The sequence below is a fragment of the Chionomys nivalis genome, chromosome 7 (assembly GCF_950005125.1).
Source record: "Chionomys nivalis chromosome 7, mChiNiv1.1, whole genome shotgun sequence".
Classification (NCBI taxonomy): domain Eukaryota; kingdom Metazoa; phylum Chordata; class Mammalia; order Rodentia; family Cricetidae; genus Chionomys; species Chionomys nivalis.
The window spans coordinates 40811834-40826970 of record NC_080092.1 but is presented as its reverse complement, the minus strand read 5'-3'; the positions used below and the strand labels follow the sequence as shown (position 1 = coordinate 40826970).

Below are 15137 nucleotides of genomic sequence, written 5' to 3'. Positions count from 1 at the left end.
AGCACAGTTAACAGGAAAGGGAACACATGTTGAACTCGGTAGCATTTTAACGAATTGTCATAACTCATTTAATCCCCCTTAACCCTCACTTTTCCCACTGGTAGTGATTTTATCTGTAACTGTCCCACCATTCTTTATTCTGCCCGTGGAAATCACAATCCTCTCTAAAAACTCCCATTTTACTTGATGTGATGCTAATCATGTTCTCCTTTAAACTTTACTATTGGACATTGCTGTACTCTCAAACCTAGTTTTACCAAAACTAATTATTTTGTTCTTCAAGGTTAAGCTACTTAAGTGGGTAAGATTATTTGATCAATTCCAAACGCCTGCTGGACCACCATCATGGCCATCCATCTGTAATCCTACCACTTTTGGGCAGTACTGACCTGTGTCGCTCCGTCCCCGACAAAAGAAACTGAAAAACTTCGAGTTGTTAGCTTTATATATATATATTTAAAAAATCCCTTACACTTTTGGAAATCTCAACGTGATTAGATCCTAACTCGAATGGACTTACGTCTTGGTAGAACGGAAGCACTAGCCTTCATTAGAGACACCAGTTTCTAACCTACCAGCGCCTAATGCTAACTCCAGCCAAACCAAGTGTCCCCTAAGGTTCAAGCACGAACCTTAACGGAAACCGAGTGTTAACACGAAAGTGGTGGGGACAAACCGCGGGGGCCTCCAAACAGACCGTAGGCCAACTGCAGATGGAAGCCGTTAGTCTGAGCGGTCACCACCCCAAGCGCCGCGCGGAGATACACAAACGCATGGAAGGAATCGGGAGACCCAGCCCTGGCCAGTACCTGGTGGTAACAGGCTCAGTATACAGCTCTTTTTGAGGTTGTGGGTGGCTCTGAAAAGAGCCTTTGGTGTCCGTTAAGTAGCACTAGGGACCAGAAGGGCCTCACTTGCCCTTGGCCTTATGGTGGCTTTCGGTCTTCTTGGGCAGCAGCACCGCCTGGATGTTGGGCAGGACGCCGCCCTGCGCGATGGTCACGCGGCCCAGCAGCTTGTTGAGCTCCTCGTCGTTGCGGATGGCCAACTGCAGGTGGCGCGGGATGATGCGCGTCTTCTTGTTGTCGCGGGCCGCGTTACCAGCCAGCTCCAGGATCTCGGCAGTCAGGTACTCCAGCACCGCTGCCAGGTACACCGGGGCGCCGGCACCCACCCGCTCCGAGTAGTTGCCCTTACGAAGAAGGCGGTGCACACGGCCCACAGGAAATTGCAGGCCGGCGCGGGAGGAGCGGGACTTGGCTTTTGCGCGAGCTTTGCCGCCCTGCTTGCCACGACCAGACATCTCCAACTGATAACCAAAAAGAGTAACACGAACCAACGAGAAAGCTAGCGCTAACGACCCCGTAAGCGCCAACAAGCCCTTATATATGATCAGGAGGGAGGCTAGACTGCGCCTTTCTATTGGGTAGCAGCGTTAGCCAATTGGAAAAGGAACACGACAAGCCTAATTTGCATATCACTCGCCTTGCGATGACGTAATGTGCAGTTGTAGTCAATCAAAAGCGAGCAATTTTGATCCTTCATTTGAATACGAGGCGTACAAATAGAGTTGGTGCAGCGGGCGTACGTGTCTCTCCACAGTAGCTAGCCAATATGCCTGATCCGTCCAAGTCCACTCCGGCCCCCAAAAAGGGGTCTAAGAAAGCCGTTACTAAGGCGCAAAAAAAGGACGGCAAAAAACGCAAACGGGGCCGCAAGGAGAGCTACTCCATCTATGTGTACAAGGTGCTGAAGCAGGTGCACCCCGACACTGGCATCTCGTCTAAGGCCATGGGCATCATGAACTCGTTCGTCAACGATATTTTCGAGCGCATCGCCAGCGAGGCCTCCCGCCTGGCGCATTACAACAAGCGCTCGACCATCACGTCCCGCGAGGTGCAGACGGCCGTGCGTCTGCTGCTGCCCGGGGAGCTGGCCAAGCACGCTGTGTCCGAGGGCACCAAGGCTGTCACCAAGTACACCAGCTCCAAGTGAGGCGCTGCGGGGCGTCCTCAATCCAAAGGCTCTTTTCAGAGCCACCCAAATAGTCGTTAAAAGGGTCTTGAACACAGTGTGTGGAGGCATTGATGGTTGCCACGCACCTGATAGGAATTCCGTCACTGGGTACGACCAAGAGAGATGTGTTTGGAGTGAGGAATGTAGGGCTGCAGCTGCTCTGCTCTTCCTAAGGGTGGGATGTGGACGATGGCCACGGGAGGAGGCAAGGGACGTGAGTTCCCTCCCCAAGCCTCGAGTCTTCCCCAGGTGGGCGAGGTCACAAAAATAGTGGGATTCTGGGTACCGCGTGTCCTGGGTGGCCTCTGATCTGCGTTCCTTTAGAACGTTTCCTGGAATAAACAGGCGTCTTATCCCCTGGATATGACTATTCTGGCATTATATATATCCAATAGATCCTGCCCTAGCGGTTTGCTGGAACCGAGGTTGAAAAGGCATGGCGACACCCTGAATGCCTGTGTGCAGGAGCTGGATCTAGCCAGCTGCAGCAGCCAGCAGCAGGTTTAGTGGTCAGGGGATGGAAGGATTTGGGAAAGAATCCTGTTGTTTTGAGCAAATGAGTTGCTGCCCTAAGCTGTTTTATTTTCTGTAAAGCATTGGTATCAGAATTTTCCACACTCAGCATTTTTTTTTCCTTTTCGGAGAATGCCATTTTGGTCTGGCAGGAAATCTTACCTGTGGAAAGAACACAACTTTCCTTGGTTTGGCTTTTATTTATGGAGAGAGGATTCATGATAATTACTTGAACTGTTATAAGATATATTGAGAGTCTTATCGCCGTCTCTAGCACAGAATAATAGGTACGTTTGGACAGATGCTAAGGGACAGTCGCTGGGAGAAGATGTCTCCACTGGAATTTCCTACAGTAGCTGTGCCATCTCCCTCTTTCCACATAAAAAGGATTTTTGACAACTTCAAACGTTTTAAAGTTAGCATCTGAAGTATTTTTTAAAATACTAAGTCAGTTAGCTGCAAAGATGAAAATGACAACATAGGACTTTTGTTCTTAATTAGTCTTAAAAATGCCATTAGAACATTAACACGAGTCAGGTCAAAGTAAACCAAGTTCTTTAACAGATATTTCAGATTATTTTCTCTGAGAATTTGTCTTTATCTTTCTTCTGCCTCAAATTCTGCCAACAGCAATTATATGTATATTACGTTTTACCAATTGCTGATCTCCAGAATTTTCTATTGAAGTTTAAACATGCCAACCAAATTATCTCCGTGTTTAAAGAGGTACACCAGGAAAGCAGACAATTGTGTAAGAAGCTGAGTCTTCCGCTGAGGCTTGATAGGAGGAGGGGTTGGGTGGGAGGCTATACTCTGGACCTCTAATATATTAGCCAAGCCTCTACCACTGAGATGCCACTCAGCCCTCTTCTTTCCCCCTGCCTGGGTTGTTTATTCAAATCCATTCGTGGGTACAAGTAGTTAGTGTGTAGTATATAGCATTATTTTCATTTGACATATTTTTATAAAAATATATAAGTAAGTATACATTAATAGAAGCCTTGTCATAACCCTTGACCCAGTACATTTCTTCTTTAGTTACAGTTGAAAACATAAACCATGTTCCATCATCATAGGGGAGACCATGTTCTGTCTTATATCTGCTGTCTCTTACACACACACACACACAAACACACCAGTGTGTCAGTGTCATTATGTAGGGCTTGTTGGTCTAAAACTCACTATATAGACCAGGCTGTCCCGGAACTCAGAGATCTGCCTGCCTGCACCTCCCTAGTGCTGGGATTTAAGGCATTCACCACCATGGACCCATGCCAGTATTCTTAATCGTCTCCAAAATAGAGGATTTGGAAGCCAGATGTGGTGTTGTCGAATTGAAATGGCAGCAGCTGGGAGGAACAGAGGCAGGGGAATCTTTGTATGCTCAACACCAGTGTGGTCTGCAAATCAGGTCTCAGGCTATTCAGAGCTACACAGTGAGACTGTCACCAAACAAAGCACGAACAGGATTTATATTAAAAAAAAAAAAAAAAAAAAAAAAAAAAAAAAAAAGAGGCTGAATACAATCCTCTGTGAATGGATGCCAAGTGATTGTCAAGGCTTCTGACACTTTTGCTATACTGAGGAAGTACTCCATTACAGACCTGGATGGCCGGGTGCTGGAGTCAACTATCCATTTTAAAATTTTAGCTATGAATGTTTTCCATGCATTTATGTGTACCACATGCGTCCAGAAGTCAGAAAGGGGGTCAGATCACTTGGAACTAGCATTATTGATGGCTATCAGCCATTAATGACCCAATTATTGTGGGTGCTAGGAATTGAACTCAGATCTCTGCAAGAGCTATTCTTGACCCTGGGCCATTTCTCCAGCCCCAAGTTTTAAAGGAATATTTGCAACTGCTTCGTCTAGGTGCGGGATGACATACGGTTTCAATAAACTGTAATCTTTGCCTCCAGGAAAAAGACGAGCCTGGCAGATGAACCTAAACATTTTTAGTACAAAAGATAGAATCAGCGAGCAAATCTAACACACAATTTCCAAGTATAGTTCTATAACAATACATTTATAGTTGTTGGTAATACAATGGTTTAATTTTTAATTTTTTTTCCTGACAAAAACTGGAAGTTGAGAATAAGCTGCCCAGGTGTGTTACTTTGGAAGCTACAGCTCAGAATGGGGAAGATTTGTCCTTCTGTAGGCTATGAATATTAAGGAGGTGACAAAGACTGTGGAAAATTGAGCTGTTGAGATTTTATAATATAGAAAACGGAGAGCAACTGTGTACAAAATCAGTCTGCAGTTCCATGCCATGACAGTGAAAGGCCAGGTGACCCTGAACAACTGGAAAGTGTAGCAGTGCACAGCAAATACGTGAGGATTTGTAATAGCAACGAAGACAATGCAAATAATGTGTTTTCTGGATCTGAAAAACTTAATGTTAGTGAGGTTGGAGGGGGAACGAGGGATCTGCAGGCGTGCAGTCTGAGATAATGACGAAACTGCCATTCCCCAGTCTCAGCTAGATGCTCAAGATAAACTTGCTAATTATTAGGGAACAAACTAGGAATTTCGAGCAAGGGAAAAAGCTGTCTCTTTAAGAAGTTACCAACAGAAAGATTCGCCTTTCCTGTGAGACAGTGAGAGGTTAAATGTTGACAAACGAGCGCCTGTCACTGGAGGTGGTGTGAGGAGAAAGACGCCATTGTCCACCCGAAACCAACATGCAGTCGGAACCAGGGGCAACCAGGAGCTCATGGAAGATGGGCTTCTCCCACATACAATGAACCTCTCATATTGGAATTTTAGGGGGATGGTAGTTTGGACTGTTCTTGCACTTAGTCATTAATGCAGACATAAATTGAGCAGAGCACATATAGGGTTATTATTATTTTTTTGCTGTTGTTTTAAAGGCACCGATTTCCTTTTTTTAAAAGGACGTTTCACCATTTACTAGAGTTGTGTTAATGTATACATACATTTTTATGATCTACATTCATGTGCACACACACATATGTATACACTGAGATGAAACAAAAGAACATTTCATCGTTTAAATACATGCATGGATAAAATGTCAGAATTTTCCATGGCCAGATTTTCGCTTAGTGGTAAGGTTGTGAGCAAGGGGCTGTGCATAGCATTTTTAGGCGTTTCAAGTAAAATACCATAGAAGACCTGTTTAAACTGTTTTTGTCTGCAAGAGCTCTAAGGGTCTAATCCTGGCAAGGGGAGGAAGGAAGCAAAGGGATGGAGGAAGATGGCTCCGAAAGCATCAGTCACGAAAGCACAACCTGAGCCTCAACACGGCATTCCGCTGGACATAGGGGAGGCGGATGGATAGGGTGAAAAGATGAGGAGAGATCCCCCTGCTGACGCCCCCACCCCAACCGCGCAGTCCACCCCAAAATGCCCCCCGGAAGCCATCCACTTAACTACGTTTTCTGTGGCCAAAATTGAACCAAATCAATTTCTTTATTAATGTATCTTTATAAAGAAGGCACGTATTACCTTCGTGTCCCAATGTCCAGTACAATCCCCATCCCAATGCACATCAAATGAATGACAGTTCTTTATCACACCAGGTAGCACGCTCCTTTTTTGAGATTGGAAGGTGGCTCTGAAAAGAGCCTTTGGGTTGGGGACGCCCGCGCAGCGCCTCACTTGGAGCTGGTGTACTTGGTGACAGCCTTGGTGCCCTCGGACACAGCGTGTTTAGCCAGCTCCCCGGGCAGCAGCAGACGCACGGCCGTCTGCACCTCGCGGGACGTGATGGTCGAGCGCTTGTTGTAATGCGCCAGGCGGGAGGCCTCGCTGGCGATGCGCTCGAAAATATCGTTGACGAACGAGTTCATGATGCCCATGGCCTTAGACGAGATGCCAGTGTCGGGGTGCACCTGCTTCAGCACCTTGTACACATAGATGGAGTAGCTCTCCTTGCGGCCCCGTTTGCGTTTTTTGCCGTCCTTTTTCTGCGCCTTGGTAATGGCTTTTTTGGAACCCTTCTTGGGGGCTGGAGTGGAGCGGGAAGGCTCCGGCATCCTGCTGCACTGGCTGCACCAAGACGAACAGGGAGACGGCGGAGGCAGGGTTATTTGTCATCCTTATATTTAAATGAGGGCTCCAAAGCAGTATCATCTGATTGGATAAACCTAAAATGTTGTAACTAGGAGACACCAGTTCTTTTTTCCTATTGGACAGTATTGCAACCAATCCGAAAGTGCGTTGACTGAGCCGGCTCAGGTGTCTCATCTTTGTCTGAACCCTTTGTTTTAACTAGGAAGATTTAGCTTCTCTGGCAGTTGTGGAAGTGGCTGAAGGGGCATTGCTGCAGGATCCGATTCTCGTTGAGCCAAATCACCGGCCATTTGTTTCTCATTAAAAACGAGGGAGAAGCTTATTGCCTGCTTAGTTGGAGGAGGAAATGACAGCTTCCGAATGCCATTTATTTCAGATCATCGTCCCCCTCCAGGGGAAACAAAAGCAAAAACACATTTCTATGAGAATCCTTGAGCGAAGTTCAACAGTTCACGGGAAATCAGAAAGCATACTAATGTAGTTTCACTGCGAGTGTGTGGCAGGGTAGATTTTCATCTGGAGAAGGGGGTTCTTGGCACGTCCATAATGTCAGGAGCTGGAGCTAAGGCTGGTGTAACCTTATCGATGGGTTCCGTATTTACAGGATGCAGCAGGTTATAGAAGTTACGCCTCTCATAACAGTTTGTGCGCACGCACCTAAACACACACGCACACACACACACGGTGCTGAGAGAAAAATAAAAAGGCTGTATGTTTACATTGTTCACATGTCAGCATCACTTGGAGAGCTGGCTTTAGAAGAGCCGACCGCTAGCTCCCTGCCTCACACACACTGAGTCATGGTCTGCATACTACAGTTGAGGAATCCCGCTCTGAAGGCCAATTAGCTGCCGTACCTGGGGTAAGTAATCTGCTTCCTTCGCGCCTCCATTTCTTCATGTCATGGTGGTATAATGCCTGCAGGATGCGGTGAGTTCATATGGGTGAGCAGCCTGGAAAGGGGCCCTGCACAAGCTGGTGCCTAATTCCTATGAGCTCCTTTTACATCAACACACATCCTTTCTATCTCCCACCAAAATACAGAGTGAACTGTAATTCCTCACGCAGAGATGTGGCTGTTTTTCTGGCTGTTTTTCCATTGCCTACAGGGCGAAAGACAACATGGCATCCATCAGACGCCCAGCCAATGCTTGGTGAAAGAACAGACTTGGAAGCCCATTCAGCTGGCAGCTGAGGCATTGGGTGTCTTGATATTGGGAGACTTCAGGGGTAGGGAGCCGTGTTTTAGTTATCAGCATGAGAAAAAAGTAATTTTGTAAAAAAAAAAAAAAAAATCACCTAGAGCCTAGAGGTGATGGTACACGCCTTTAATCCCTGCACTCAGGAGGCAGAAGGAGGTGGATCTTTGAGTTGGATGCCAGCCTGGTCTGCAGAACAAGTTCCAGGACAGCCAGGGCTGCACACAGAAGCCCTGTCTTGAAAAACAAAAACAAAAACCTTAGGAAAAACATATTTTGAGTGTTAACCCTCCTATACACACAGTGTAAATGAACCTTGGGTTAAAATTACTTGCAGCTACCAAGAGTCAAAAGGTGAATATTAGAAATATCTATATAAACTAGAGAACATTTACAAATTGTTTAAGGATAGGAATAGGAAAGAGAATCTTGAAAAATAACTACTGCTATTGATGTATTATACTAATACCAAACAGATGCTCATTAATACAAGGACAAATGTTTCACCGACTAAGATTCTGATGGGTGAAGCTGCATAGTTCAAGCAAGAACACTGCCATACACAAAGGAAAGCTGGCAATATATACCACAATTTTCTACAGTGTACCAGAAAGCCCACTGTCCATTGCAGTCTCCCAAAGTGACAGCCATGTTTGCAAGCAAAAATCAACATACGCTTTCATAGATAGCAGATGTAAAAAAATGTAGAAGTGATGAGGCCCCACCACAGATGTTAAGATGTGTAGTAAAATAAATCGCAGCTCATTTTTACAGTGGGGTTTGTTATCGTCAAGACAAGGCCTCGGGAAGCTCATCCAGCCCTGAATTCTTGATGGTCTTGCTGTTATCTCCAGCGGGTTAATATTAAACCAAACTTAATAAGAACAACTGCATGAAGTGCTCCTCCCCATGACATCAACATCTTAGTCCCTTTCGGTCCCCCTTGCCAGCGTGCTGCTGTGCCCACACTGTGTGCAGAATGGATGACCCCCCCCCCCTCTTCCTCTGAGGCCCGGTTGCAGTGGAGACTCACCTATGGCGGCTGATCCTGAATAAAAGATCTTCCTGTTTTCCAGTTCATTTACTGTTATAAAAACATACCCAATGGGTATGGTATTGTGTAAGGTATAAAAGTTGTGAGAGTGATAACTCCTGTCAGTCTTCACAGACTGCGGGGAGCTGAGGGACAAAGCTGAGAGGCTGGGAGGGAAAGGTGGCTTCCTGTCAAATGGCATAGTATTCCATACTCCAGAACCTTGAGCTTTTAAACTCACAGAAATGTTAAAGTCTCTCTAAGGGACTGAAGGTCATAGGTTAGTTAGATACAGTCTGAGTTTAATATTAATATGCCTCAGGGCCCAGCAACACATGTGCAGACACACACACACACACATGCATGCACACACACATGCACATACACACGTGTGCGAGAGAGTGCGCACATGCAGACACGCATTACTTCTACATGGATATCTTCCCAACAAGAGCCTGTCCAATCCTAGACTGCTGTCATCTTTGCTTACTGGTAACCTCGGTCAAAGATTATCGTTTAAAAATATCTTACACATTCCTTCTCATTTGTGTCTTTTGTTTGCTTCTTTCGTTTTGTTTTTTCGAGACACGGTTTCTCGTAAACGTAGGCATCTTTTGTCCTCTGCAGTTTCCAGCTGGCATCGTTTGGACAAAGGCCTTCCCACCATTACCCCGACTCCAATGACATCTCTGGTGCTGTGAGGGCCGGGGCGCTGAAGAGTCCTTTGGTTAAGAGCGCTGTTTTCTCCTGTGTGAGGAGATTAGCTGGCCTGTTCCTCGCCTGTGTTTGCTGAAGGGCCTTCTGTGGACCATTACTCCTTATATCAGCAAAAGAAAAAGCGAATTATCGACGATGGGAGCTATTGAGGCAAATCTTGGCAACCAATCCATTCAGCCTGAGAAAACCCGGGCTACGATCTGAGAGCCGCATGTACCCTACGTTTTGTGTCTTTGTGCACCAGACTAGCTGCTCCAGCCTCGTGGGCTCTGGCGACATTTTCTTCGTTGTAAGTGACCACCTCCTCCTGGCGCCCTTAAGTAATTCATGCTTCTCCACCTGAGCACCGTAGTTAACCGTCTTAGGGACTGCTGAAAGGGAACTGTTTACTCGACCCAACTCGGACTTTATAAGTGTATGTATTTCCTCAAGACGGGTGGCGTTCGCGCAGAAAGAAGGGTCAGGAGGAGGGGTAGAGGAGCCGCGGTGGCACTATAGAACTGCTGGGAGTGGGATGGGGAGAGGGAGCCGGACCTGGAGATGGGTGAGAGAATCAGGAAGAAATGCAGCCATAAGCAAGCTGCAGGTCACATCCCAGACCTTCCCCAGGAAACACCAGCGCCTGCCCGGCCCCAGCTTCCCTACCCACCCCCACCCGGCTCCCAGGGCACACTTATCCAAGGAAATCTGTCTGAGAACAAGGGAGAAAATATGAAGGTACAAACGTTCACGAAATGCAGCAAATTCCTCACCAGGAGGTGAGGAGGTAAGCTGGCCCGCTCTGAAGGCCTCAGCCAGGCACGGAATAAAGGACCGTTTAGGAAAGGCCGTGGAGCTGCATACAAGCGATGCAGCTCTCGACTTTTGTTAGGAGAGTGCATTGAATGCAAGGCATTGAAATCATCCTGGGCCTCTGGCTGGGTTGTCGCTGTTTTTTTTTTAATCTGCTACCACTGGCTCTGTCTCACCCTGTGATGGTTCTCTGAATGCCTTTATACTGGAGAATTCCCAAAGCTAAAGGCTGTCACCAGGTGCAGCTCTTCAGCTTTGGGAACCCAGACAAACTTTTCTCTGTAAATTATGCAACCTATGGTGTTCAGTCACAGCTGCACAAAACAATGGACAATCCCCCAGCTGCCCTGGGAGCCTCCATCTTGCCCTGGTAGTCTCCTTGCAGTCCTGGAGGGTTTGATTTCTCAGTCACTTCTCTCCACGCCGGGAGAAGGCCCCACTGTCACAGGGCACAAGTATTCCACCCATGTCCCAATCCTGCAGTCCAGGTGCTTTGCTACTCCCCATTTGGGCTTTGTCTCCTTAGCTTAGACAAGAATTTTACCTTTTAATTCAGGTATGGTAGTGCCAACAGAGCAGAAGACGGAAGACACGGGGAAAGCTGTCAGAAGCGAAACTGGAGTCTGTCTTTGTTGTCGGGACAGGGTCTCCTCTAGCCCTGACATGACCATGGGTCACCGTGGAGTAGACACCTGTGGGCACCGGAAGGACGAACGACTCTAGATTTACAGTAACGGTAATGGACTGTTATATTCCCTCATAGGAAGGAGGATAATTGCATAAGCTCCTTGGGGTTCCTACTGGAGTAAACAGGGAGTGGAAGGCTGGCTGGAGGTGGGAACACCCACGATGCAGCTCTCCTGAGTTATCACCCATGCTGAGTTGGAACTTTTTGATAACTGCGGATTCATCCATGATCCTCTACGTGACCCCTTCCCAAGACCTGTCAGTAATTCCAGTAAACTTATTGGCTCACTAATGTGAACCTGGAGGAATTATTTCTTCTGTATTGTAGTGTCTTGATTGGATAGATAGACATTTCTTCACATCCTGGGAAGTCACACCATGCCTTTGTTCAGCCCTAACCAAAAATATATAATTGTGGAACAGGTGTGCCAGGTGAGGAGGAGCAGGTGTGCCAGGTGAGGACTATCTCAAAAGACTCCACCAGGAGGACAGCCCTGCACAGAGGGTCCTGCCAGCGCACAGAGGCTACTGTACCACAGAGAGGGTACTGCCACCGTGCAGGGGGTCCTGCCACTGCACAGAGGGTCCTGCCAGCACACAGAGGGTCCTGCCACTGCACAGAGGGTACTGCCAGCACACAGAGGGTCCTGCCACTGCACAGAGGGTACTGCCAGCACACAGAGGGTCCTGCCACTGCACAGCGGGTACTGCCATCACACAGGGGGTCCTGCCAGCGCACAGAGGGTACTGCCAGCACACAGAGGGTCTTGCCACTGCACAGAGGGTCCTGCCAGCACACAGAGGGTCTTGCCACTGCACAGAGGGTCCTGCCAGCACACAGAGGGTCCTGCCACTGCACAGAGGGTCCTGCCAGTACACAGAGGGTCCTGCCACTGCACAGAGGGTACTGCCAGTACACAGAGGGTCCTGCCACTGCACAGAGGGTCCTGCCAGCGCACAGAGGGTACTGCACCACACAGAGGGTCCTGCAGGGGTTATTGCCCACAACTGTTCTCAAAGAATCGTGTTTTGGGCCATCTGATGAGATCTTCATCCTCTCCCTTTTTAAAATGTACTTGCTTCAGTCTCCTTGTTTACAATGGCATCTGTTCCCTTCATGATGCCCTGCTCTTCCAAATACTCCTCTTAGAGAATCTTCTTTTTGGTTGCTATTTTGGTTTTTACCATTACAGCCATAGAGAACTGTACCAAACTGGTTGTTTTTATTCTGATTGTAAGGTAAATGGATAGGGACCTGCCATCCATCTACTTCCTTATCATCCAACCCACTTTAATTCCCCATCTCTCATCCCTGCGAGGCTCTATCCCCCACTTCAGCGTCCATCTAATCATTAACATCAGGGCTCTGTATCTACCCCCTTGATAGTTAATCACTCATTCACTTCAGAGCCCCATAATCCGTTCATTTTTCGTCTCTTACCATTCATCTACTCAGAGTCCTAGAAACAAAACCCCAGTTTGCTTTAGTCAGTTGGAGAGAATTGTTTCAGAAAGATATAGAGTAATTCAAACTCTTCACATGATGATTATTATTACGCTATTGTTGTTGTTGGTAGTTTATAGTTCTGAACGCCACAGGTATAGTTGAACTTTTAGGATCTTATATAACTTAATGAATTTTAAACATCTGAAATATTTGTTTTTTTACATCTAAAATATTTAAAAGGTAGTAGTTATTAGGTAACTGGTCTGATGCAATTTTCTTTGAAGCAGAGTTATATTTTTATAAACAGCTGTGGGACTGGAGAGATGGCTCAGCACTTACGCTGCTCTTGCAGAGGACTAAGGGTGGATATTCAGGGCCCATGTTGAGTGGCTCATAACCTCCTGTAATGTTGGTTCCATGGTGTCCAATGTCCTTTTCTGATCTCTACAGGTTCCTACTGACATGTGTAGACACACACACATACACACACACACACATGCATACATACATACATACAAATAAAAACAAATACAAAATTTTAAAAGAAAAGGTTTTAGTATAGATTTAAGCACAGGCATTAAGAGAGTAGAGAGGAAGCCAGAGATATGGCTCAGAGGTTAAGAACACTTGAATTTGTTGTAGGGGACCCGAAGTCAGTTCTCAACATGTTCAGGGCAGCTCATGTCCGTCTAGTCCTGACATCCTCTTCTGGTCTTTTTGGGAACATGTTCTCAAGTAGTGTGCATGCATCCTGCAGGCAAAATACTCAAACACATAAAAGTAAATATTTTAAAATTTAAACAATTTAAAAAGGGAGAGAGGCTTAAGTAAAGAACAGTAACCCACACCCTTGAGGGAGTGTGGACTTCTCAAGAGAGTTGCTGCAGTTTTTTAAGTCCAAAGGATAAAATAGTCCTTCCTTAATCGAACACAAAAGGCTGCTCCTAGGCTAAGATATATTTCAGTGGTGGGGGATTGCCCTAGTGTATGCAAGGCTCTTCATTTGATCCCCACCACTGAAGCTTCTGAAGGGCACCTCCTTCATGCTTAGTCATTCACTTTGCTATCTGTTTCTTCCGCTTCCAGCCACACCCTGGCCATGACTGTGCCGGCCTGTGTTTGCAGGATGCCGCAGGTGGGCAGTGTCCAGGGTGCCCGTGTGCTGTCCCAGCTTTCAGATTATGGTGTAGGTTTCCCCACCTCTCCTTCACGCTTTCCATTACTGCTGTGTTTTTGTTGTTCTGTTCGGTTTGGTTTTTCTTTTTAAGCCAGGGCTTTACTATGTAGGTCAAACTGACCTCGAATTCACAATTTCCTTGTCGTCATCTCCCAAATGCCGGGATTATAAACTGGGCCATTGTCTAGGATGCATTGTCTAGGATGCGTTGAGTTTGAGCACCAGACCTCAGCAACAATTTGAGAACCATGTTGGATATGGCCATGGTCAGTTAGATGAATGTAGAAGTGCCCAAATAAAACTGCTTAAAAAAATTTAATCTTGTAAAATTTATTATTATTATTAATTAGTGTGTGATGTGGTGTGATGTGTGTGGGCATTCATGTCACTCTGCTTGTGTGAGGGTCAGAGGACAGTTTTGTAAAGTTAATTTTTTTCCTTCCACCTCTACCTAGGTTTCAGAGATCAAACTCAGGTCTCCAGGATTGCACCCACTGGGCTGTTTTGCTGGTCCCAATTAGATTTTTTAAACTGAAGCAAAAATATTTTCAAATTTGAATAACATATACACACACACACATTCATATCATATCTGTTGAAGAGGTTGGCTCTAAACTTACGAGGCTAGCAACACTTAAGGACATACGAATTTCTTAGACAAAATCTCACTCTGTTTCATGCACGCATGCAATGCATGCGTGCGCACACACACACACTCACCACTTTTTTTGTGACAAGGTCTCATTATGTAGTTCTGGCTGGCCTGAAACTCACAGAGATCTGCCTCCTGTGACTCCTGGGTGCTGGGGATAAAGCGTGTACCACTATACCTAGCTAAAATGTTGACATGCAAACGCCATAAGGTTTACATGCAAACTTCTATTTAATTAAAATTTTTCTAGATGACTCATGACACCCAACAGGCTATGAAGGGGATATGCATATTTTTTATTGTTTAGGAAATGAACAGGGCTGCACAGCTTGAGTACAGATGTGGCTGCTGTAGTAGTGTTCAGCACATACACACGGCAGCATCGCATTTACAATACATTTTTAATCTCAACTGAAGCAGGGTCCTGAGTTGTGGATCGCTGACTACACCTTCTTAGACAATACTCTTTGGAGTGCATTCTTGCAAAATTTGATATTGTTCTGTATACGCATTGAGCATTTTTGGATTACATGAATACCATGAACGTGTGTGATGATTGTTCTTGGTTGTCAAAGTGACTACGTCTGGAGTTAACTGAAACCCAAGGGGCTTGGTACACCTATGGGAGATTCTTTTTTTTTTCTTGACTGAATCATTTGAGCTGGGAAAACCACCCCAAATTCAGATCTTGCCTGAAGATAAAACAGCCCCACTGGTCAGCCTTACAGACCAGGCACACACCTTTAATCCCAGTAGCCACACACTAGTTACCATAGAAACCGGGTGGTGCATGCCTTTAATCCCAGTGGTGCACACTTTTAATTCCAGAACTAGAGAAGATTATAAAATAGGAGGAGACAGCTAT

At 46.2% G+C, this 15137-nt stretch overlaps 3 protein-coding genes and 1 long non-coding RNA gene across 5 annotated transcripts; 2 read left to right on the top strand and 2 right to left on the bottom strand.

Moving 5' to 3' along the window:
- Nucleotides 1-886: 886 nt before the first annotated feature.
- On the bottom strand, nt 887-1303 carry LOC130878173 (histone H2A type 3). Its single transcript, XM_057775993.1, has one exon. The coding sequence runs from the start codon at nt 1301-1303 to the stop codon at nt 911-913; it is 393 nt and encodes a 130-aa protein (XP_057631976.1). The 3' UTR covers nt 887-910.
- A 296-nt stretch (nt 1304-1599) lies between these two features.
- On the top strand, nt 1600-2064 carry LOC130878175 (histone H2B type 3-B). The gene has a single exon (XM_057775995.1). It carries the CDS (start codon nt 1615-1617, stop codon nt 1993-1995), a length of 381 nt encoding a protein of 126 aa, XP_057631978.1. The 5' UTR covers nt 1600-1614; the 3' UTR covers nt 1996-2064.
- A 3943-nt stretch (nt 2065-6007) lies between these two features.
- On the bottom strand, nt 6008-6563 carry LOC130878174 (H2B.U histone 2). Its single transcript, XM_057775994.1, has one exon. It carries the CDS (start codon nt 6529-6531, stop codon nt 6151-6153), a length of 381 nt encoding a protein of 126 aa, XP_057631977.1. The 5' UTR covers nt 6532-6563; the 3' UTR covers nt 6008-6150.
- A 760-nt stretch (nt 6564-7323) lies between these two features.
- LOC130878177 (uncharacterized) lies at nt 7324-13916 on the top strand. Of its 2 annotated transcripts, none has more exons than XR_009057433.1 (3): nt 7324-7430; nt 9428-9806; nt 10866-13916. It is a non-coding gene; the product is annotated as an uncharacterized LOC130878177 (long non-coding RNA). The 2 variants fall into 2 exon arrangements; XR_009057432.1 differs by having other exon boundaries at nt 9428-9932.
- Nucleotides 13917-15137: the final 1221 nt, after the last annotated feature.